The sequence below is a fragment of the Gopherus flavomarginatus genome, chromosome 5 (genome assembly GCF_025201925.1).
Source record: "Gopherus flavomarginatus isolate rGopFla2 chromosome 5, rGopFla2.mat.asm, whole genome shotgun sequence".
Taxonomy (NCBI): domain Eukaryota; kingdom Metazoa; phylum Chordata; order Testudines; family Testudinidae; genus Gopherus; species Gopherus flavomarginatus.
The window spans coordinates 41,926,421-41,951,723 of NC_066621.1; the positions used below are offsets into that span (position 1 = coordinate 41,926,421).

The following is a 25,303-nucleotide window of genomic DNA, read 5'->3' on the forward strand; positions in this document are numbered from 1 at the left end:
CTGCAAATGTTGGAGACACACTAGATTTTCAGATTCTCCTTGTAACTGCAGAGAGCAGATACCAGCTACGCACCCTGTCAAACACTTTCCAACAAGGACACCCGTAAATGCCTAAAGGAGGCCAAATGTTACTTACACCAGAGTCTCTAATTTACAGTTTGGGTGTGTCAGCCCCTCACACAGCAGCTGCACTCCAGAATCTCCCAGAGAAAGATGATTATCCAGGTACAACTTTGTCAGGTTCTGTTTGGTTTTGAGAAAAGCCGCGAGATCTCCACAGCCAGCAGCTGTGACACCGCACCCCCACGTACAGGACTTCCGCAAGCTGCAGGAGAGAGAAAGGTAGAGAAGGGGGATCATGGGGTGAATGGCTCATCACAGCTGTTCTGACAGGTGGCCCCACCCACTAGCCCCTCTGCTTGACTAATCAGCATCCAGAATGAGCCAGAATCCTGCTACAGACTCTACCCCAAGTCCCGCTCTTGTCCAGTGAGAAACTAGCAGTGGGTGGGACTTCCTGTCTAAACTCCACCCCTGGCCCTTTACCCTTCACCAATCAACAGGGAGAATGGCCAAGACACAACAAATTTCTGCTACTGACCAATGAGGGATAAGTTTTGTGGTAAGACTCCTTCCTAGGCTCCGCCCCCTCACTCTTTCCATTCACCAGTAAGAATTCAGAAAGGGTAAAAATTTTCCCTTTAATTCCTGCCCACTCAGGTCCTGACCAGTCAGGCTGGACTTGGTGCTAATATGTCTCAGGATGGTGCTATCCAATCAGAGCAGCGCGAGCAGCCCATCCGTACAGCTGGGCCAGGCTCAAAGCAGGAGGAGCTGGGTGATCCTGCCCCTCCATGCCCCCGGCACTAGCTCTGCGGCTGCCCTGCAGGGGAGCAGCTGTCTCACATCTCTGTGTCTGTCCCCTGGCCCACCAGCTCCTAACTCTGACCCTCAGACCTGGGGAGGGGAGACAGCAGCTAGGCAAAGCACTGGCAGCATCAAACCCACCTTCCTCTGAGACCAGGAATCAAAGTGGGGGGAGACGAAGAGAAGAAGATCACCATGGCAGGGGGTTCCCCAAGATTTGGGGAGGGAAGAGCCCTTGAAAGGAGGGTGACTGTGTGATCCTGTTGGCAGGGCCAGTTTCAGAGTCTCTAGAGGGGTTATAAAAGCAGATTTTCTGCTGGCTTCTGTAACCCCCCTGCAGATCCTGGGCTCCTAATGGAGCTGCCAGCCAGCTGACCGGGTAACCATGGCAGCAGGCCAGCTATGACCATGTGCACTTCAAGGACCACCCACAAGTATGGCTGTCTTTGTCCTCTAAGGAGGCCTCACAGTGAGCCCCCTGCACACCGAAACATGAGCCCTCCTTATCCGTAACAGCTACTAAATCTTGCACATATGTTGAGACACCCCTTTCACCAGAACTGTCACTGGCACGGCCTCATTCATCACCTCATTTGCCTTAAAATATTGTTACTCTGCCCAATGGGGAGGTGTGATGGGCCCCCCAGGGTGCAAGAATAACCTGATTTTTCTTCCTAACAAAATTATGTGTAAAATGAAGGGTTTTCAGTCTAGATTTAACTTTAAATCTGTATGCAAAGTTAATCCTGGAGCTGCTCGTGCCCTTCCCCATCAACTCAAGTTGATGCTGGGTTTTAGAATATAGCTGGGTATGCATCTATTGGCAAATAATTTTATCTATTTAGGAACTTGTGGTTTTGATGCACTTCTATATTAACATGTAATTTGAGACACTAGAAAGTTTTCTTAGTGCAGAACTCCAGATGAACACCATGAAGGCTCTTATTATTCTAATTGCATAGAATGTTGCCTTTGAAATGTCTGAAGACTTTCAAATATACTGGGAATGACACTTGACATTTCAAAAATGTTTAGGAGATGGCCACCCTTCACCCTCCTCCTCCAGGCAACCCTACCTGGATTTCGTTTTGCCTCTTCATAGGTTTCAGATGTTTGTTTGGATCTGGTTTGGTCAGTAGACAGAGCTTTTTGAATTTTTCTGACATACTTCAACAAATCATGTGTATCGTGGTCAGAAAATTCATGAGTAGCACTGGCCCTAAGTTTGAAATGCTGATTGTTAAGTTTGTTATTGTTTAAAAACCATAACCATAGAAAAGAGAGGCCGTGTCCAATCCAAAAAGCACATTTCTGAGAACAAAAAATACAAGAGAATGAGCACAGCTCTCTGCAGGAGAAAGGAGGCTCTTGTAATTAAAGTCCTGCCTCTACCACAGACTCCCCCAGGTGACTTTGGGCAAGTCACTCTACCTTTATGGGTCTCGATTTTCCATCTGAAAAAATAATTATATTTCCTTGCCCCATCCTTTGTCTTTCTGGTCTCTTATAGCAGGGTGATGCTATAGTTAAGGTTTAGACCAGGTTTCTGTTTAAAATTCAACTCTTCTATAATCCACAGGGTTAGTCAGATTGCCTTGAAAATTGGTGAGCCTCATGAGTGCCTGAGATTCTATACATGTTCCAAACTTTTAGATATTTGACCAGTTGTTCCAGAGATACAATCTCAGAGGAAAAAACATTTTTTCTTAAAGGTGGCAGATTTCAGCAGCCTTTTTCTGCTCACCAGATATGTCTGCACTGCAGTTAAACAGACTGTGCAGATCAGGGAGCCTCTGCTAAATTCCTGCTCCCTGCAATAGGAGTTTGCATTACTTTTAGACTGTGGCTTCAGGGATATGGCGTCTCCAGCACTGTAGTGACCAGAATCCAGAGAGAGAGAGAGAGAGAGAGAGAGAGAGATCTTACCCAGAACAGGTTACCGAGAGCCATCCAAGATCCCAAGGGATTCTAATGAACTGGATGGAGTCAGGAGCAGGGGCGGCTCCAGGCCCCAGCACGCCAAGCGCGTGCTTGGGGTGGCATGCCATGGGGGGTGCTCTGCCGGTCGCTAGGAGGGCAGCAGGCGGCTCCAGTGGACCTCCTGCAGGCGTGCCTGCAGAAGGTCCACTGGAGCCGCAGGACCGGCGACCGGCAGAGCGCCCCCCCCCACCATGCAGCCATGCTTGGGGCGGCGAAATGTCTAGAGCTGCCCCTAGTCAGGAGAAGAGCCTGCTCTATCAAGGCATGAATTAAAAGGTGACTTTTGTTTTAGTCAGCCACCACCACAGTGCTGCAACATTCCATCTCAGGACACGCAACCTCAGCAGAACCATCCACCTTGGGAAGGTGCCAGGTGGGAGCTGGGGTGAGAGGAGTTTGTGAACGTTAGGATGCAGGGAAATGGGTTAATAATGTTTTTTAATTATTAGATAATCTTAAACCCTTCCTGCCCTGATCCTATTTTCCTTTGACCAATACAGTTCACCTTTCTGTTATAGTGTTATTTTTGGTGTGTCATTCATTTGCTGAGGTTTACTTTATTTTTATTTCAACATTTGTTTTCATCCCAAAGCGTGACAAAAAGATGAGGCGCCAGTTTTTATGGAACAGAAATTTTTAAAAAACCTCTATTTACAAATGAAGAAACTTTTTGTTTCAGCCCTCTCAACTCAAATGAAATATTTTGCATTAAACTGCCTTTTCCTATTGTTGTGCATTACCTCTGGAACTGTAGTATGGGAACCTAATGCACCCATTCTCCACAGGGTTCCTGCATGGACTAGGCCTCCCATGATGCCACCTACATCCTCCCATGATGCATCACACATGTTGGTCAGAGGAGAGTCCAATTGCACTAGGGAGATGTAGACCTCCAGGGAGTCTGAGTCATAGGAGAATGAGGACCTGAGGTACAACTCCCATAAGGCAATGTGCTAACAGGGACATACAGTTTAATGAAATGTTTTGTCAGTTCAACCAAAAAAATTCAATTTGGGTTGAACCAACCAAAACCAAAAAATATTTCATTTTGATTTTTCTGATGGAAAAATCAAAATATTTATATAAAATCAGAATATGAAATTGCATTTTCCTTCATGGAATCATTCCACTGGTAAATTCTTGACTGGCTATAGACAACAGTCTGCATACGCCATTAGCTGCTTGAGCAAATTCTTCTAGTTTAAATATTGGAGCATAAAACGTACACAATCAAGTAACAAACTCAGTTACTGCTATATATCTGCAGGTCTCGTTCCTCAGGAAGGAACAGGACGCTATTCTCCTAACTCCAGATATAAAAATAATAGGGCAAACAAATAGGATGAACACACTTAGTAGATTACAAGCTTTCTAATGACACCATACAGGGGCTATTTAGTGTAAAGCATATTCCAGTTATGTCATATTCATAAGCATATTTCCATAAAGCATATGGAGTGCAACATCACACCAGCCATGCACCCTGTCAAGCTCTTTACACAGAGGACAGCTGTAAATACACAGAGGAAGCCAAATGTTACCTACTTCAGACTCTGTAATTTGCAGTTTTGTTTCAGTCCCTCACACAGCAGCTTCACACCGGCATCTCCCAGATTATTATAACCTAGATCCAGCTCTGTCAGGCTCTGGTTCGTTCTGAGAACGGTGGCAAGATCCTCACAGCAAACATCTGTGAGAAAACAAGAACTCAAGCTGCAGGAGAGAGAATGCAGAGAAGAGGGATCATGATGTGAACAGGGCTTATCACAGCTGTTCTGACAGGCAGCCCCGCCCACCAGCCCTCTCCCTGACCAATCAGCATTGAGAATGGGCCAGAAAGACTAGTCTAGGCCCTGTTTCAAGCCCCACCCCTTAGCTAATGAGTAACCAGTGTTGGGTGGATCTTCCTGCTTAAGCCCCACTGCTTCCCTTGAGAGATAACCAATCAGCATTGAGAATGGCCCAGCCATGTCAATCCCCAAAACTCTGCTTCTGACCAATGAGGAATAAGATTTGGTTTAAGGCTTCCTCCTTATGCAGCCCTCCAGCCCTTTCTACTGACCAACCAGAATTCAGGATGGGAACTAGGTCCCTTAAGTCCAGCCTACTGAGCTCTCAACCAACCACAGATCATCTCCAGGATGGTACAGCCCAATCAGAACAGGCCCATTGCTACAGGGAGGCTGTAAAGGGAGCTCCTTTCCAAGGCAGAGGGGGTCAGGCTCAGAGCAGGGGAGATCTTGTTCCTCCGCACCCCTGGCACTAGCTCTGGAAAACACAACCCTCTGAAGCATCTGGCATTGGCTACTGTTGAAAGACAGGATGCTGGGCTAGATGGACCATTTGTGAGCCAAACTCTCAGCCAAACCAGGGCTGCTCTTCCAACAGTGCCTGCACTGATCAAGCCTCAGGCTTGCAACAACAACCTATCCCTGAGCAGAGCCTGGCTCAGATGACCCCCTAGGCTCAGGTATTTCCACAACCCAACTAGAGTTGCAGATCAGTCTGTGCAACAGCACCACCTGGCCAAGAGCCCTCCTGCTGCCCCAGTGCATCAGATTCTGGAGACTCCCAGCCTGCTCCTGCCCCTGCCTTGCCTGAGCCCTGTCCCAGTGTTGTCCTTGCTGTACTCTGGCCTCGTTCCAGCCCTGTCACCAACCTGCTCCAGCCTTGCCTCCGCCTCCCGATCCTCCCTACACCCTCAGGCTCTGACTACCTGGCTTTGACCTTCAGCTTCTATATGGCCACTGGCTTCGATATGACTTGGCTTGTCCCTGGACTCCGACCACCCACCCTTGACCTCTTGCTTGCCCCTGCACTCCAGCTCTGGTTCTAGTCTGGTTTGTCTACAGACTGATCTGAATTTTGATTCCAGCCTGTCCCTGGATTTCATTTCCAGCATCACCTTGGGCCCAAACCCAACCCTACATCTAGCTGCAGCCTACACCCCAACCACTAGGCCTGCTTTTCAGAGGCACTGCTTGACAACATTGGTCTGACCCAGTAAGGCCATTCTTATGTTCTACTGTCTCTGTCTCTCCCACCAGCCCACATGTATGGATATTGATCTCAAAAGCCCAAAGGGTTAAAGGTGTTTATAAACTCTTTCTCTGCCCAACATTAAACAGTGATAGGTAGTATTGGGGTTATTTTAAACAGAGGCCTTTTACTCAGTTATTTGGCAAACAGCCAAAAACATTCATTCTAAGTAAAAGTTTATTGATTAACCACAAGAAAAAACAAAAAAGTCAAAACAGTTATTTATATTGAAAATGTCACTGAGTGATTATGCAAACCAAACTTAGTCAAAATCTTCTACGTCTTTCTCTTTTTGGAGGCAAAATATCAGTCTCTTATTTTCAGAAATACTTTTCTTGGATGGAAAGGAAAGGAGTAATTTTATTATCAGTCCTGATGTATAATTTACTTACCCTGTTTTTTAACAAACAGACAGACACAAGGTGAAGAGAGACAGGATAGAAAAGATGGGTGAAAGATGAGTTTTGTTGATGTTTTTGGAACACTGTATTGCCAGTTATTTATGTACGAATGCTTTCTGGCTGGCAAGTCGACCACGACACCTGCTGCTTGGACCCTGGTTTACGATATGGTCAGGGATGTTATCTGAAAGGATCTTTTCTTCTTAGACAAGGCAGGTTTGGATGAATACAGCATAGCTGACTTCAGGATTTGATGAAAAGTCAAAAGAGTAAGAGAGAGAAGAGAAGGAAAGGAAAGAAGGGCAGAAAATACAACAAGGGAAGGGAAAACAATGCAGAATCTTATGTGCTTCTGCTGTGTTGGCAGTTTGATACCCCACTATTGGACTGAGAATTGCATGTCATGATAATGTGATGACCTTCAGCACTCACAGGTGAAAACAAAGTTCCTCGAACAAGTTTAAGGTCAGTCGACCTTCCTCTCAGGAACAAAGTCCTTTAGATGAGCCGAGTTGAGTTGCAGTGCTGGCAGCTTGGGGGATGAGCTGAGATGCAAGGTGGGATGGGAGATGAGAGGGGAAGCTTATCTAAAGGGATTGGAATATTTTTTTCCAAAGTCTCTTTTTAAGGAACGCAAAAGTGGGAAAAGCAGGCACCATAGTTCATCTCCCTTATTTTGTCCACCAGTTAGGTCTAATATCCATCACACTAGTTTCTGGTTCCACATATCTGTTTTTCACAAGCATAATTTCAACAGCCCTTGGATTATAACAACACGGCATTTTTGGTTTAAATTAATCTATTTTTCTATCTGGTTTTCTTGCACCTCTGGCAAGATTCAACATTGTTAACAGCTTGACCTATTTTTCACGGTTATTGTAACATCTTATGGACTCTCACATACTGTTTACATTTGAGCTCACAATGTGGATACAGCTTATAGGCCTAATAGTCACAACCATGCCAAGCTTTGACCATCAGGCCTGGGGAGGGGAGGCAGTCATCAGGCCCAGCACTGGCAGCATCACACTCAGCACTGGCAGCATCACATCCACCTTCCACTGAGACCAGAGTTAAAGGGGGAAAGACAAAAAGAAAAGAGCCTCCCGGCAAGAGGGATCCCTGATATTTCGGGAGAGAAGAGCCCCTGAGAGGGGGGCGACCATGTGAACCTGTTGGCAGGGCCTGTTTCACACTCTCTGTTGAGTTTATAAAAGCAGAAGTTCTGGTTTCTGTAATGCTCCAGCAAAGTCTGGGCTCCTGATAAAGCTGCCAGTCATCTGAGTGGGTAACCATTGCAGCAGACTGGGTAACCATGTACCCTCAGGGACCATCCCCAGGCATGGCTGTCTTTGTCCTCCTTCAAGGCCTCACAGGGAGCCCCCTGCACACCCAAGCATGAGCCCTCCCCAACTCCAACCAGCTGCCACATTCTCTGCATGTCCCAGACTTCACACCCATCAGAACTGGACATGGCAGTGACCCCTCCATCACTACAGTTGCCTTGAAACTATGATCATCCTACTGAAGAGGGATCAGATCCCCCAACACTTGGAAGAGAAAAAGAGCCGCTGAATTTGTATAAGGGAGAGAAGCCCTCAATCCCTGGGTAAGCCCAAAAGTTCTGTAAGGGAGAATAGAGCCCCCAAGATATTTTGGAGGCAGGACAAGAGGAGCCCCCAGTGATGAGGGGACTCTACGGTTGGGGTGAAAATGGAGAGTAAAACACCATGGGTATATGTGGGAAATTGGGGAGATAAGCACTAACTTGGGGAGCAGCGGCTAGGGAGAGAAGAGGCCATCCAAGATAAAGTAATGCAGAAAACACTTATAAAATTTACAGATAAAATAAGGAGAAAAGAAACATGAGAAGGTGAGGAGAAAAAGACCCCAAAGTGAGGAGAGGAAATGTGCGGGGAAAGAAGGACTCCAACTGGCTTCCAAAAGGAGAAAACCCCATCCCCCCAGCAGTAGAAAAGTGTGGTTGTATTCATTTTATTAAATTTTCCCATCAACATTCATTATTAAGAACATAAGAACCCATATTGGGCCAGAACAAAAGGTCCATCTAGCCCAGTATCCGGTCTTCTGACAGTGGCCAATACCAAGTGCCCCTGATGGAATGAACAGAACAGATAATCATCAAGTGATCCATCTCCTGTCGCCCATTCCCAGCTTCTGGCAAACAGACGCTAGGAACACCATCCCTGCCCATCCTGGCTAATAGCTTTGATGGACCTATCCTCCATGAACTTATCTAGTTCTTTTTTGAACCCGGCTAAAGTCTTGGCCTTCACAAGACCCTCTGGCATAGAGTTCTGCAGGTCGACGGGGTGCTGTGTAAAGAAATACTTCCTTTCATTTGTTTTAAACCTGCTGCCTGTTAATTTCATTTTGTGACTCCTAGTTCTTGTGTTATGAGAAGGAGTAAATAACACTTCTTTATTTACTTTCTCAATACTCGTCATGATTTTTTAGATCTCTATCATTTCCCTCCTTAGTTGTCTCTTTTCCAAGTTGAAAAGTCCCAATCTTACTAATCTCTGCTCATACGGGAGCTGTTCCATACCCCTAATCATTTTTGTTGCCTTTTTCTGAATCTTTTCCCATTCAAATATATCTTTTTTGAGATGGGGCGACCACATTTCACACAGTATTCAAGATGTGGGCGTACCATAGATTTATATAGAGGCAGGTGACTGAATCATTTCATAAACTTCCATCCACTTTTCCTTAGTCAGGCTTACAACTGAGGTAGGACCAGGACCAAATAATTACTATAAGGGTAAGGAAATGACCTTCTTCCCTTGCACCATGATATGTTCAATGGAAGAGATAAGGTTTAGGTGGGGTAAGTGAAGACCCACCATGGTGTGAACTGTAAGAGAGACCTTTGGGGAAAAGCACTGAAAGGGGGGAGAGACCCTAAATGGAATAGGGGCCCCATAGGAAGTGATATGGGGAAAGAGGGGGAGGAGAATTAACAAAGATGGTGAGGGTGAAAGAGAGAGAATGAAAGAGCTATAAAGGGAGTATCAAGGGAACAGAGAGAAAAAGGAAGAAAAAGGGGAAGTTGAAGAGAGAGGTTTAGAAGGGAAATGGCAGGAAAAAATGAGTTAAATTGGAGGGTAAACACAGACAAGTGAAAGGCTGAAGGAAAAAAGAGAAAAGAAAATACCCGAGCAAAGAGAAATAAGAGAACAGATTTTTAAAAAGGGGCTGGGGAAGAGGAGAAATCAGGGAACTCAGGGTTTCTTTAAAAATTATTTGTAGAAAGGTTGCAACCAGAAGATTGCAATAGGATACACCCTCATTGTATGTTGAAAGTGTTCCCAAAACATGAGCCAGGCAACAGAGTTATAAAACTGGCTTAAAAATCATGAAATTTTCACCATTATCCTCTATAAGATGGTATGATTCTCTGTGATAACATGGGACTCAGGAGACTTATTGGGAATGGTGGAGGACATGTGAATCCATCATTTCTGAGTTCAGTGGCAGGGAAAACCTTGGTTTTTGTCTATAACAAAATGTTAAGTGTAAAATAAAGGGTTTTCAGTCCTGATTTAACTGTAAATCTTAATTCATACTTAATCATGGAAATGCTACTATGCCTCTATATATTTCCCTAATCAATCCAAGTTGATGCTGGGTTTTAGAATATAGTTGTGTGTACAAAAATTAACAGTCTCAGCCTCAGAGGAAGCCTTCTCTTCAATCTCATCAACTCCTCATCTATCTCCGAAATCACAGTCTCCTCTCTTATGTCCACTCAGCCTGTATGCTCCCTCAAAATCCAAGGAATCCATACACTTCCAATTCCAGGACAGACTCTAATGCATTAGAAAGCTCAGAAGTATTCCTTCTTCTGCCAGGTGCAAAACCAGGCATTCACAGCAATGACCTGCTATACCTGGGAATTCCTATACAGAACCACATGCTAAACAGATGATTTGATGGTACAACTGAGATTCACAAACTAATTTCTGTAGGGGATTCATATGCTTACCCCTTTGGGGGATGAGATTTTCTTTTTGCAGAGTGGAATTACATTACAATGAGTCCTGGAAACAACAGAAAAAGGATATTCCATTCAACTCCTCAACAGGTTGCTGTCCCACACTTATTCTTCAGCCTTTTTCAGTCCTTTGACACTGTTGTTCATGCCTTTGTCACTCTCCCTGTTGTTAGTCAAAACGCCCATTAGGCCCAGGTGTGATGCTGTTTGACTGAAATATGACTATGCTTGAGGAGTTGGGGCTGTCCTGAATGTTGGGATCCTGGTTCTACTTTACATAGAGGACACTGTGAATACACAGACGAGGCCAAATGTTACTTACTCCAGTCTCCACAGTTTGCAGTTCGGGTGTTTCAGTCCCTCGCACAGTAGCCGCACTCCGGCATTGCCCAGATTATTACCATTCAGCTTCAGCTCTGTCAGGGTCCAGCTGGCTCTGAGAACATCAGCAAGATTCCCGCAGCAAGCACTTGTGAGCTCACAATCCCGCAAGCTGCAGCCGGAGAAGGAAACACAGAGAAGAGGGATCACGCTGTGAATAGGGCTCATCATAGCGGTTCTACACTTTTCAGTATAACAAAGTGTAGGGAAAGGTGCTGTGTATTCATCACTGAGGAAACCCATTTAGGAGTTGTGGGGTGTGATAAATGAAGGGGGGGCAGGTTACTCCCTTTTTTGGACACTCAGCCAGGCAGCTAGCTATAAAGTTCCTCTTGGTGGCTGTTCTCTGTTTGCTTTACCTGTAAAGGGTTAACAAAATCCCCCAGGTAAGGAAAAGGGCACCTGACCAAAAGAGCCAATGGGAAGGCTAGAACTTTTTAAAATTGGGAAAGAAGCTTACCCTTTGTGTTTGTGGTTGTTCTCCAGAAAGCAGAGACAGTGAGCAGCAATGCTGTAAGTAGGTTTAAACCAGGCATGATCATAAACCATCAGATCTTACCTAGAACTACTTATCTGGAACTCCCAAATGTGTAAGTAGATCAGGAATGTTTTGAAAGATGCGATTAGGGCTAGTTCTGTTTATTTCTTATGGCTAATGGACTCCTATGTGCTAACCCCAGATGCTTTTCTTTGCTTGTAACCTTTAAGCAGAACCCCCAAGAAAGCTAGTTTGAGTGCTTAGTTTTTGCAATTGATCTTTTAATATCTAGCAAAAGCCTAAATACCAGATGTATTTTCTTTCTTTTTTGTTTTTAATAAAATTTACCTTTTTTAAGAACAGGATTGAATTTCTGGTGTCCTAAGAGGTTCGTGCATATTGTTTGATTAGATGATAGCAACAGCTAATTTCCTATGTTTTCTTTCTCAGCTCTTTCCCGGAGGTGGGTGGGAAAGGGCTTGAGCATACCCCACAGGAAGGAATTCTGAAATGCTCCTTCCTGGATCCAAGGGTTTGGGTTTTTTTGAATTTTGATGGTGGTAGCATTTACCAAGCCAAGATCAGAGAAAAACTGTAACCATGGGAGTTGTATACAAGCTTGGAGTGGCAAGTATTATTTTTTAAAATCCTTGCGGGCCCCCACCTTCTACACTAAAAAGTGCCAGAGTGGGGATTCAGCCTTGACATGGAAGCGGTCCTTAATGTTTGCATCTGGTTCGTATGAAACCACCTAGTCCTGCAACTGACTGAACTTTGTGGGGAAAACCTACTTTATTAGCTAGGAAAGGTAACTACTTACAGGTGTATGCCCAGGTTCATGGTTTTATGATTTTGTTTTCTGTCGGAACCAGTTGTTTCCATAACTTTCTCTCATTTCTAATAAATCTTTTTTTCTTTTTTAAAATAAACTACTTTTGTTTTCTTACAAGAGTTCACAAGTACTGTGTGATGTACGGGAGCAGTGATTTAAGGTAAATCTGATAAACTGGGGTACATGGCACCTTTGGATGCAAAGTATCTGGTACTTATGTGAGTAGCCAGAGTCAGGGGCTGGGTATCACAGGAGAACCATTCAAAGGGACTCAGTGATTAGGGTGCCCCCCTTGTCAGCCTGCAAGGCAAAGCTGGGGCTGACATAAGCCCAGAGGAGAGTGCTTGAGTGAGTGAAGTGCTGGTGGTTTCAGGGAGATTATGCCCACCTACTACGAGTAAGATCCCCTCTTGCTGTAGGCAGGGAGTAACAAGCCCCGGTGAACCATCAGAGCGAGGCAGAGAGAGAGAAAAACCCTTTTGTCCCCTCCACCGTCTCTCATCCTGTCAAGCGCTTTACATAGATGACACCTGTGAATACACAGAGGAGGCCAAATGTTACTTACTCCAGTTTCTGCAGTTTGCAGTTGGGGTGGTTTAATCCCTTGCACAGTAGCCGCATTCCGGCATCGCCCAGATTATTACCACTCAGCTTCAGCTCTGTCAGGCTCTGGCTGGTGCTGAGAACAGCGGCGAGATCCCCACAGCAAGCGCCTGTGAGCTCACAATCCCGCAACCTGCAGCCGGAGAGAGAAACACAGGCCTGGTCTACACTACGAGTCTATATCGAATTTAGCAGTATTAAACTGAATTAATCCTGCACCTGTCCACACCACGAAACCCTTTATGTTGATATATAAGGCTCTTAATACCGATATCTGTACTCCTCCCTGACGAGGGGAGTAGCGCCGAAATCAGTATTGCCATTTCGGATTCAGGTTAGTGTGGCCGCAATTCAATGGTATTGGCCTCCGGGCGCTATCCCACAGTGCACCAGCGTGACTGCTCTGGACAGCAATCTGAACTCAAATGCACTGGCCAAGTAGATAGGAAAAGCCCTGTGAACTTTTGAATTTCATTTGCTGTTTGCCCAGCGTGGAGAGCTGATCAGCACAGGTGACCATGCAGAGCTCATCAGCACAGGTAAGCATGCAGTCTGAGAATCGAAAAAGAGCTCCAGCATGGACCGTACAGGAGGTACTGGATCCGATTGCTATATAGGGAGATAATTGTGTGCTAGCAGAACTCTGTTCCAAAAGACAAAATGAAAAAACTTTTGAAAAAATCTCCAAGGCCATGATGGAGAGAGGCCACACTAGGGACTCAGCACTGTGCCGGGTGAAAGTTAAGGAGCTCAGACAAGCCTACCAGAAAACTAAAGAAGCAAACAGAAGGTCCGGGACAGGGCTGCAAACATGCCGCTTCTATGCTGAGCTGCATGCAATTCTGGGGGGGGGGGTCCGCCACCACTATTCCCCCCCGACCATAGATTCCGAAGAGGGGGTAATCTCAGCCATGCCTGAGGATTCTGCACACAAAGAAGATGAGGAGGAGGAGGAAGAGGAGGACGAGCTTGCGGAGAGCACACAGCACTCCGTTCTCCCCAACAGCCAGGACCTTTTTCTCAGCCTGACGGAAGTACCCTCCCAGCCCTTCCAAAGCAGTTATCCCAGACAATGAAGCCATGGAAGGGACCTCTGGTGAGTGTATCTTTGTAAATATCAAACATGGTTTAAAAGCAAGCGTTTTTTAATGATTAATTTGCCCTGAGGACTTGGGATGCATTCGCGGCCAGTACAGTTATTGGAAAAGTCTGTTAACATGTCTGGGGATGGAGTGGAAATCCTCCAGGGACATCTCTTTGAAGCTCTCCTGGAGGTACTCCAAAAGCCTTTGCAGAAGGTTTCTGGGCAGGGCAGCCTTATTCCGTCCTCCATGGTAGGACACTTGACCACACCATGCTAGTAGCAAGTAATCTGGTATCATTGCATGACACAGCCTGGCAGCGTATGGTCCCGGTGTTTGCTGGCATTCAAGCAACATCCATTCTTTATCTCGCTGTATTATCCTCAGGAGAGTGATCTCGTTCATGGTAACCTGATTGAAATACGGGAATTTAAATAAGGAGACAGAGGTAGCCATTCCTACTGGGCTGTTTGCCTGTGGCTGAAAAAAAATCCTTCCCTGCAGTTAGCCAAGCCGGGGGAGGAGAGATGATTGGTGCTGAGCTTTTTCGCGTTTGGCTAGCAGTGATCTTCCCTGATACCAGCCACGCAGTGGGGTCGGGGGGTGGCTAGCAGGGATCTTCCATGATACCAGCCACGCGGTGGGGGGAGGGGTAAAGCTATCATCCCAGAGAATTGGATGGGGCGGGGGGTTGGTTTCTGCTGCTGCACGTTAACAGGAAAGCCACAGCACTCAACGGACTTTGCTTGGTATGTGGGAAAGGAGGGCGCTGAACATAGGAAGGCTGCAGAAGCCAAAAGACAATGGCTTACCATGGCTGCATGCAAGCCGAATTCTGTTGCCCGGACCTGCATCTGTGATCTCTAACACCACAGCTGCAGGCACTCAATATCAAGATGCAAAATGCGACCTTGTACTCAAATCACATGTGCTATGTAATGTGAATAGTGTTGTTCACCGTGAAAGAATATAAGCATTGTTCTGTACAATGTATCTTTTAAAATATTTCTCTCCCTTTTTTTCCCTCCCTCCCTCCCGCAGCTGCACATTTTTCAAGCCTCCCTCCTCCGTCCCGAAGGCTATCTCAGATAAGGTGGCGGAAAAGAAGGACGCGAGACGAAATGTTCACTGAAATCATGGAATCGACCCGCAATGAAAGAGCTCATCTGACTGAGTGGAAGGACGTGGTATCAAAGTACAGGAAAGATACCAATGAACATGAAGACAGGAGAGATGCTCGAGATGAGAGGTGTCGGCAGGAAGATCAGCGGTGGCGGGATGCAAGGCTGGGGCTGCTGCGTGATCAAACTGATATGCTCCGGCATCTGGTGGAGCTTCAGGAACAGCAACAAGATCAGAGTGCTGCTATAGCCCCTGTATAACCACCCTCACCACGTTCCACAGCCTGCTCACCCAGACATGTAAGAACGCGTGGAGGGGAGGCTCCGTGCAACCTCCCACTCCACCCCAGTGGACAGCCCAACCAAAAGGCTGTCATTATTTTGAACGTTTTTACTGGCCTTTTCCTTCCCTCCTATCCTCCTCCCAAACCCCACCCAGGCTACCTTGTCAGTTCTCTCCCTCTTTTTATAATCAATTAATAAAGAATACATGATTTTTAAATGATAGTGACTTTATTTCCTTAGAAAGCAAGCTGTGATCGAAGGAGGAGGGTGGATTGCTTACAGGGAATGAGTCAATCAAGGGGGCGGGTTTTCATCAAGGAGAAACAAACAAAAACAGTCACACCGTACCCTGGCCAGCGATGAAACTGGTTTTCAAAGCTTTTCTGATGCGCACCGCTTCCCGGTGTGCTCTTCTAATCTCCCTGGCGTCTGGCTGCACGTAATCAGTGGCCAGGTGATTTGCCTCAGCCTCCCACCCCGCCATAAAGGTCTCCCCCTTACTCTCACAGAGATTGTGGAGCACACAGCAAGCAGCAATAACAATGGGGATATTGGTTTGGCTGAGGTCTAAATGAGTCAGTAAGGTGCGCCAGCGTCCCTTTATACGACCAAATCCACATTCTACCACCATTCTGCACTTGCTCAGCCTGTAGTTGAACAGCTCCTGACTACTGTCCAGGCTGCTTGTGTATGGCTTCATGAGCCACGGCATCAAGGGGTACGCTGGGTCCCCAAGGATAACTATAGGCATTTCAACATCCCCAACTGTTATTTTCTGGTCTGGGAAGTAATTCCCTTGCTGCAGCCATTTAAACAGATTAGTGTTCCTGAAGACAAGAGCGTCATGAACTCTTCCCGGCCATCCCACGTTGATGTTGGTGAAATGTCCATTGTGATCCACCAGTGCTTGCAGCACCATTGAAAAGTATCCCTTGCGGTTTACGTACTGAGTGCTCTGGTGCTCCAGTGCCAAGATAGGAATATGAGTTCCATCTATCGCCCCACCACAGTTAGGGAATCCCATTGCAGCAAAGCCATCCACTATGACCTGCACATTTCCCAGAGTCACTACCTTTCGTAGCAGCAGCTTAGTGATTGCTTTGGCTACTTGCATCACAGCAGCCCCCACAGTAGATTAGCCCACTCCAAATTGATTCCTGACGGACCGGTAGCTGTCTGGTGTTGCAAGCTTCCAGAGGGCTATCGCCACTCGCTTCTCAACTCTGAGGTCTGCTCTCATCTTGGTATTCTGACATTTCAGGGCAGGGAAAAGCAAGTCACAAAGTTCCATGAAAGTACCCTTATGCATGCGAAAGTTTTGCAGCCACTGGGAATCGTCCCATACCTGCAATACTATGTGGTCCCACCAATCTGTGCTTGTTTCCCAGGCCCAAAATTGGCATTCAATGGCTAGAATCTGCCCCATTACCAGCATGATCTCCAAAGTGCCGGGGCCCGTGGTTTGAGAGAATTCTGTGTCCATGTCCTCATCACTCTCGTAGCCACGCTTCCATAGCCGCCTCCTCCTCGCCTGGTTTTTCAGGTCCTGGTTCAGTATAAACTGCACGAGAATGAGCGAGGTGTTTACAACGTCCATGACTGCTGTCTTGAGCTGAGCAGGCTCTGTGCTTGCCGTGGTATGGCATCTGCACAGGTCACCCAGGAAAAGAAGTGCGAAACGGTTGTCTGCTGTTGCTTTCACGGAGGAAGGGGTGAGGATGTACCCAGAACCACCAGCGACAATGTTTTTTGCCCCATCAGGCACTGGGATCTCAACCCAGAATTCCAATGGGCAAGGGAGACTGCGAGAACTATGGGATAGCTACCCACAATGCAACACTCCAGAAATCAACGCTAGCCTCAGTACATGGATGCACACAGCCGAATTAATGTGCCTAGTGTGGCCGCGTGCACTCGACTTTATACAATCTGTTTCAAAAAACTGGTTTCTGTAAAATTGGAATGATCCCGTAGTGCAGACATACCCTTAGTAACTCTTTTTGGTTTGCAGCATTGCCAGCTTTAAATGGTTGTGTTCTGCACAAGGATCGGCACATGTGTTGTGAGCCACAACACCTCACACTTGTAGCTGCAATGACAAAGGGTCAGCATTCCTCAGTCCCATACCGTTTGTGGGCCTGGAGACCCAGAGTGTATAATGAAGAGCAACAGCAGCGTTGGGTGTCAGTGCTCATGGAAATGAGGAGCTGGATTTTTTTCCTTTAATTCATTTATTCAATAACGTTGTTACTATCTTATATAGAGTTTTTTTGTTTTAATTTTCTTATTTGTTCAGTAGTTTTGGTGGTTCATGGTTTGCTTTGTAGCTGAACTCAGTCCCCTCTCTCCTCTGTTTTCCTTTAGGAGGTAGAGATGAGAATGCTCTAGGCCCAAAGGAAGAATATCATTTGCCAGAAAGAACACCAGGGCCAGCATGAGATGGAGTTGGTGTAATAAGAGGAAAGATAAAGAATAAGAGAAAAGAAAATGGGTTGAGTGTGATACAGAGAGCGCTTGGCAAAGGGTCCCATGTTCATTACAAACAGCTGTCAACTCAGATCTGACAAACTCACTACGCCAAACAAATCTTATAGGATGTTTATCCATCAAGTATAACAAGTAACGTATCTACAGAAAGCTGTGTTGTCTACCCTTGCCACATCGCAGAACTGTCAATGGAAAGCCATCAAAGACAATGGCAAATATCAAAACCACTTGGAGGTGAAAACAAACCTTACAGCAGGCAGGAGATTGCAGACAACAGTTTTCAGTATAACAGAGTGTTGGGAAAGGCACTGTCTATTCATTTACTGAGGAAACCAATAGAAGATAGGTCCTGAATGTTTGGATCTTGGTTCATATGAAACCAGCTAGTTCCTCAATTGACTGAACTTTGTAGTGAAAACCTACATTATTAGCTAGGTTTAGACATACAGGTGAAGACCCGGGTTCAAGAGTTTATAATATTGTTTTCTGTTGTAACCAGTTGTTTCTATCACTTTCATTCATTTCTAGATAAATCTTTTTCTTTTTTAAATATAATTACTTTTGTTTTATTATAAGAGTTCACAAGTATTGTGTGGTATACCAGAGCAGCGATTTAAGGTAAACTGGGGTACACAGCACCTTTGGGTGCAAAGGATCTGGTACTTATGTGAGTAGCCAGAGTCAGGGACTGTGTATCACAGGAGAACCATTCAAAAGGGACTCAGTGATTAAGGTGCCCCCTTGTCAGCCTGCAGGCAAAGTTGGGGCTGGTGGAAGCCCAGAGGAAAGTGCTTGAGTGAGTGAATGAGTGAGTGAGGGAAGAGCTGGTGGTTTCAAGGAGCTGATGCCCACCTACTACAAGTAAGATCCCCTCTTGCTGTAGACAGGGGGGTAACGAGGTGACTTTCAGTCCCCAGAAACCATCAGAGTGGGGCAGAAAGACAGAAAAACCCTTTTGTCCCCTCCACTATCTCTCACTTTGTCCAGCGCTTTACATAGAAGACACCTGTGAATACCCAGAGGAGGCCAAATGTTACTTACCCCAGTTGCTGCAGTTTACAGTTTGGGTGTGTCAGTCGCTTGCACAGCAGCCGCACTCCAGCATCGCCCAGAGAATTTGCGCACAACTTCAGTTCTGTCAGACTCTGGTTGGTGCTGAGAACATTGGCGAGATCCCCACAGCAAGCGCCTGTGAGCTCACAGTCCCACAAGCTGAAGCCGGAGAGAGAAACACAGACAAAAGGGATCACGCTGTGAATAGGGATCATGACAGCTGTTCTGACAGGTGTTCCTGCCCTACAGCCGCTCTCCCTGACCAATCAGCACACAGAATGAGCCAGAACCGCCCTGTCCTCCCATCGCTTCCTAAGCCCAACCCTTTGTCCAATGAGGAACCGGTGTTGGGTGGGACTTCCTGCCTAAGCCCCACTGTGATGTTCTGTCCCTCGTGGGAGCACCCTATACACCCATGTTCACTCTTATAATATTATTGTGTGGTGTCTAATGCAAAGTTTGTCATTTCAGGTATCTTTGGAAGGCTCATGATGCACTGAGCATTGTTGTTATAGTGATATTATAGTAATTGTTGTTATAGTAATGATATAGGTTATAATTTCTCCAGTCCAGAGAACACCAGGGGAACTTCACATCTACCCTTGGGTCAAGGGAAAAAACACTCACAGGGAGACCAGTTGACCCAACCATGAACACCCCAATGGGGGCAGAACTGGGGAAGTGCTGTGAGTGTGGCTAAGAAGGGCATTTCCACCATGACTGTCCTCATAGATTGCAGCTATGGCCAAGCATTAGCCACAGGCTTCAAGGCACACCAGAAAGGCTGTGCCAAACTCCTGATAACCCTATGGGTATAAGGCACCCCTGTGACCATGCTGATTGACTTGGGCTGTAGCCAGACACTCATCTAGGCCAATTTGGTCGACTCCCCCAATCTAGCAGGGGCCCCAATACTTCTACAGTGTGTGAACAGGGATATACAGTCGGACCCAGCTGTGTGGGTATGGCTGGCCAATGGGTGCCAGGAGAAGGTGTGCTGGGTTGGACTGGCCCCAAGGCTGGCCTACCCCGTGATTTTGGGAGAGGACTGGGGGGTGGGGGTTCTGCAAGATTGTGCAGGACTGCCGCCATTGGGCACCAGAGGAAGAAAAGATCAGCCCACTAAAGAGATGCTATGTAGTGCAGGAAGGCCTGGAGGATGTGGTGGCAGACCCCCCACCTCCTAAAACCAGTACCCCCGAAGATCTCCCCTCCAAAGTCAGGATGACAGAGTGACTGAATGCTAGTGGCTGGAGCTTGGAGGGGACTTCATGAGTAGGGCTTGGGAGTAGGTGACAAACCCTGACCAGATGGGGGCACCGAGCAACAGACTCTGCAGGGAGCCCAATTTGAGGTCCGTGAAGACTTCCTATACCATGTGGTTCAGGAATCCCAGACCCAGGAAGAATTATGGCAGTTATTAGTCCCACAGAGGCACCGGAGGGGCCTGTTATGACTGGCTCAGTCAGTGCCCTTAGTGCTTTAATCACTATTTTTGGCCTCTCTGTTTTAAATGGTTGTGTCCTATACAAGGATCTGCACATGTGTTGTGAGCAGTGACACCCTCATACAGAAAGCACTTGGCAAAGGGTTCTCTGTTCTTTACAAAAAGCTCAAACCTCAGACCTGACAAACTCAGTACACCAAATACATCTTACAGGATATTTATCCATCAAGTATAACAAGTAACATATCTACAGAAAGCTGTGTTGTCTACCCTTGTTACATCCCAGAACTGTCAATGGAAAGTCAAAGACAAAGGCAAATATCAAAACCACTTGGAGGTGAAAACTAACTTTACAGCAGGCAGTAGATTGCCCTGGCTATGCATACAGCAGGCAACAGTTCTCAGTATAACAGAGTCTAGGGAAAGGCGCTCTGTATTCATTCACTGAGGAAACCCTTTGAGGAGTTGTGGAGGGTGTATTGAATGTTTGAATCCTGGTTCTTATGAAACCAGCTATTTCTGCAACTGACTGAACTTTGTGGGGAAAACCTACTTCATTAGCTAGGAAAGGTAATTACTTACAGAACCATGCTCATGGTTTTATGATTTTGTTTTCTGTTGTAACCAGTTGTCTCCATCACTTTCTCTAATTTCTAGATTAATCTTTATTCTTTCTTAAATAAAGCTACTTTTGTTTTATTACAAGAGTTCACAAGTGCTGCGTGGCCTACGGAGCTGTGATTTAAGGTAAATCTGGTAAACTAGGGTGCATGGCACCTTGGGTTCAGAGGATCTGGTATTTATGGAGTATCCAGAGTCAGAGGCTGGGTATCACAGGAGAACGATTCAAAGGGAGTCAGTGCTTAGGGTGCCCCTCTAGTTAGCCTGCAAGACAAAGCTGGGGCTCGCATAAGCCCAGAGGAGATTGCTTGAGTGAGTGAAGCGGTGGTGGTTTCAGGGAGCTGATGCCCAGCTACGCCAAGACCGACCCCGTCTAGCTGTAGGCGGGGGTAACGAGGTGACTCTCAGTCCCCGAGAACGATCAGAGTGCAGCAGAGAGAGACAAAAATTCTTTTCTCCCCTTCACCATCTCTCATCCTGCCAAGTGCTTTATACAGAAGACACCTGTGAATACACAGAGGAGGCCAAATGTTACTTACTCCAGTTTCTGCAGTTTGCAGGTCGGGTGTTTTAGTCCCTCACACAGCAGCCGCACTCCAGCATTGCCCAGATCATTATAACCCAGGTCCAGCTCTGTCAGGCTCTCTCTGGCTTTGAGAACATCAGCAAGATCCCTGCAGCAAGTGCCTGTGAGAAAGCCATGCAACCTACAGGAGAGAGACACACAGACAAGAGTGATCACGTTGTGAATAGGGCTTGTCACAGCTGTTCTGACAGGCGGCCTCACTCACTAGCCCCTCTCCCTGACCAATCAACACCCAGAATGACCCAGAACCCCCGCTGCACTCACTTTCCCAAGCCCCATCCTTTGTCCAATGAGAAACTGGTGTTGTGTGGGATTTCTTACCTAAGCCCCAACCCTTACACTTCACTCTTGACCAGTTGGCACTGTGAATGGCCCAGACACCCAAATCCTTAAACCTCTGCCATTGACCAATAAAGATTAAGGTTTAGGGTAAGACTCCAACAGTAAGCACCGCCCCTCAGCCTTTTCACGGACTAACCAGAATTTAAAGGGCAGCCATCTGGCCACCCTAAATCCCACCTACCCAGCTCTCAACCATTCATACTGCATTTGGCACTGATGTGCCCTGGGATGGTGTGACTGAATCAGAGAAGTCTCATCTCTACAGGGAGGCTGTAGGGGGCACCACCTCCCCAGGTAGCTGCATCAAGCTCAGAGCAAATGCTGGGAGATCCTGCTTCTCTTCACCCCAGACTCTAGCTCTGCTGCACAACTACTGACCAGATCAAACCCAGGCAAACCTTTTAAGAGCTGTTGGAAGGGAAAACAAAAATCCAAAAGGGTTCCTTAGATGTGGGGGGGGGGGGTATACAGTGGGAGGGGGCATGGAATGTTGGACCAACCTAGATGTTTTTAAAATATCCGGTGCCCCTTCCAGTATTTTAGAAATTTGCCATGCATTACAAAGGCAAAATTCTATTCAATCAAAATTACAAGAGCATTCATGGTTTTCATCTGGAATTCTGTACTCGGATGGCTGGCTAGTATGTCTTATGATGATGTACTGTACAGAGATGTGCATACATCAGAACCACATGACCCCAAATAAATTTGATTTTTCCTAGCAGATGCATAAACAAACAGTCTAAAAGCAAACATCAACTCAGTGGGAGATGGGAGTGTATGCAGGGGTAGTAGCAGCTCCATGATTAAGTTCACATGCAGATTTACACTTGAAACAGGACTGAAAACCCTGTATTTTCACTAGCCTACCAGCCTGGCCTCATTTTGGGCACTAAGTGGAAACTATCAGCCAATATGTGGGGGGTACTAGCTAAAGGAGGAGGACATATGACCTCCCCATGAATCTCCTCCCCGCCCCACCCCCAGCCAGGGCCCCCATGCTCACTTCGCCCCCTCCTCACCCCACGTTACCTGTGGAGGGGGAGGCTCTATCCTCCCGCTGTGTTGGCTCGCCTCCCAGCAGACCCAGGCAGGGAGCAGGATGGAGCCACTTCTGGACATTGCGTGATGCAGTGCAACAGCTGCCTGGGAGCGTGCCTGGCTGGGGCAGTAGCAGGCGGCCTCCCATCCAGACCTGGCTTCCAGGACAGTAGCTGAGCGGGTCGGAGCCAACCTGTGACACCGGCATGCTCTCTGTGCTGCAGCAGCTGCGTGGGAGAAAGAGGGTGGGGAGGGGTGGCAGCCTGCTGCCTCCCCAGCCTCAGCTTCTGGGGATGGGAGCCGACTCCGAGCATGCTGGGTGGAGTGTGTGTGTGGGGGGGGAGGGGCATGGCTTGCTTGGCTGCTGTCCACAAAAGTTGAGCCAGAGTTGGGGAACAGCCCAGTGCTGCCACAGTCAAGTGCTCTCCCCGTCAGCTGCTGTGCTGCACCAGGCAGGGTCCAGGCAGCGTACCGCTGGAATAGGCTCTGGCCCCACCTCTTCTCTTCTGACTCTGGACCTGGCCCTTCCACTCCTGTGACTATGGTTCTAGTGGGGAGCCAGCTGTGGTCACTCAATTAGGGTGAACAGCAAAGAATGGGGCAGACAATTCCCATAAAGCTGGTGGATATTCCAATACTTAGATTCACCAGGCCAGCATAAAACAGCTTCTTTGTTACCTTACTGTTACTCAGAAGGCCAAACAACACAGTTCCCTTCAAGTGATCCAGCCTCAGGCCTCCATCCAGATACCCACGTCAAATATGATGAAAATTTCTGTAAATCTTATTTCATCACATAAAAGTACAGGTTCTACCAATCCCAAAGAATCGGACACATTACCTCTCAGGTTATTGAATATTCCAGATCTTACCCAAATACATGCTACAGCCAATTCTTATTAACTAAACTAAAATTTATTAAAAAACAAAAGACAGGGTTTGGTTAAAAGATTAACATACATACAGACATGAGTTCAGTTCACTGAGGTGCAGATTCATAGCAGAGATGGTGCGCTTTGTAGTTGCAAAGAGTTCTTTCAGAAATAGTTCATTGTTTATAGTCCAATGTCCAAATCTCATATTCAGGGCATGCCAGTATAACTGGGACCTCAATCTTGCAACTCAAACTTCCCCTGAAGAAGCTTAAGCAAATCTGAGATCACAGAATCAGGACCCAAGGATTTTTATACAATTTCATGTCTCTTGACAAGTTGGAATTTCTCAGGGAACAAAAGGTCAATAGGATGACTTTGAAGGAGGCCCATCACTGGTACTTAGCTATACGAATTAACATAAGGCCATTTGCTTGTTCCTCCACCACACAAGGCACATTTCAAAGAGAGATGAATACTGAGATATCTCGTGTTTACAATTCATTTACATGATAGGATGTTCTTTTGACTTCTGAATTATCAGAATACAGCATAGACAGGGACTGCTGATTACATTGTCCATCATAGTCATACATATGTAAATACACAAAAACACATGTCTTATGAAGGTTATTTATTTTGCAGGATGTTTAACTCTTTCTAACCATGTGTCACAGCTCCTCACCCAGAAGGCGGTTATTGGGGGGATACTCAACCCTGCATGGCCCCCTCCACATAAGTCATCTATGCCAATAGATGGAAAAATTTCATTGCCACTATGTTATGCACCCCATCATCATTCCCCAGCCTGCAGCCCCCTCTGGTTGCAGCTCTCCAGCTGAGAACCAGCAGACCTCTCTCTCTGCTGCTGTCCACCTTCAGCCCTCGCCAGCCACGGCTTTCTGGCCTAGGGAAGTTTACAGATGAAACTCTAACTGCCTTCCTGCCTTCAGCTTTCACCAGTCTGATCCGGCTCCACTGCTCAACCAGGAAATGCTCCCCATTCCCCCCCATTCAGAGCACCCCCTCCCTGAAGCTGTTAGCCCAGTTCTGCTTCTGGACTCCCTCTCTGGGTTTTGGACTCCTCTCTCAGCATTCTGAACTCATTGTTAACTTCCAGGGTCAGTCATGCCCTCCCCATTACACTAAACTAGGGCACATCTGGATTGGAACAGGAGAACTCGGCCCTATTCCATGTGAAGGCCAGCTTCTTGCCTAGGTGCTTGTAGCAAGTATCTCGCATGATTTACATATGGATAAAACTTCTCTCCCACTCCCAGCCTAGCTAAAAAGAGTAACACCCTGCTTTCCCATAATGGAAAGTGGTCTACTATAGACTGAGAGTGAAACAAGATCAACAGATGGTCAGGAATCTTTTGGACTGAAATTAACTACATATAACCTGCTGCAAACCCAGAAAACAGAAGAATGTATATGTGGGTCAAATCTCTTGATTCCCCAAAAGTCCAATTCACACATATTCATCCCAAATTATAAGATGCACATTTCTCTCCCATATAAATCAAACATACCATAGATAATTTGTTTTGTTCCTTCAATATGTTACATACCCTGAATTAGAAGCTTGATATTTATGTACTCTAGGAATCAGATACGTCCATCTCTCTGTACATAAATAATCTGTCTTGTTCCTGCCATGTCATGCCTTATGTTCTACTATATGTCCTGAAAGATGTGAAGTGAAAGGTATTAGATAAACCACAGACTGTTTTCTTTCTAAACTATAATTGTACTAAAGAAGTGTAG

The 25,303-nt window shown here is 46.5% G+C and overlaps 1 protein-coding gene across 5 annotated transcripts in view; it reads right to left on the reverse strand.

Annotated features, from left to right (window-relative positions):
- The window catches only part of LOC127051012 (NACHT, LRR and PYD domains-containing protein 3-like), a 76,131-nt gene that overhangs the window by 14,777 nt on the left and 36,051 nt on the right, over positions 1 to 25,303 (reverse strand). For 3 of the 5 annotated variants that reach the window (XM_050952795.1, XM_050952794.1, XM_050952799.1), the window contains 6 exons: positions 21,235 to 21,402; positions 18,616 to 18,786; positions 12,562 to 12,732; positions 10,628 to 10,798; positions 4,393 to 4,560; positions 137 to 325 (listed from right to left, as the gene is read on the reverse strand). In XM_050952795.1, coding sequence (XP_050808752.1) covers positions 137 to 325; positions 4,393 to 4,560; positions 10,628 to 10,798; positions 12,562 to 12,732; positions 18,616 to 18,786; positions 21,235 to 21,402 — 1,038 coding nt within the window. The remainder of the gene's footprint in view (positions 1 to 136; positions 326 to 4,392; positions 4,561 to 10,627; positions 10,799 to 12,561; positions 12,733 to 18,615; positions 18,787 to 21,234; positions 21,403 to 25,303) is intronic. The other 2 variants (XM_050952797.1, XM_050952798.1) reach the window with 2 other exon arrangements.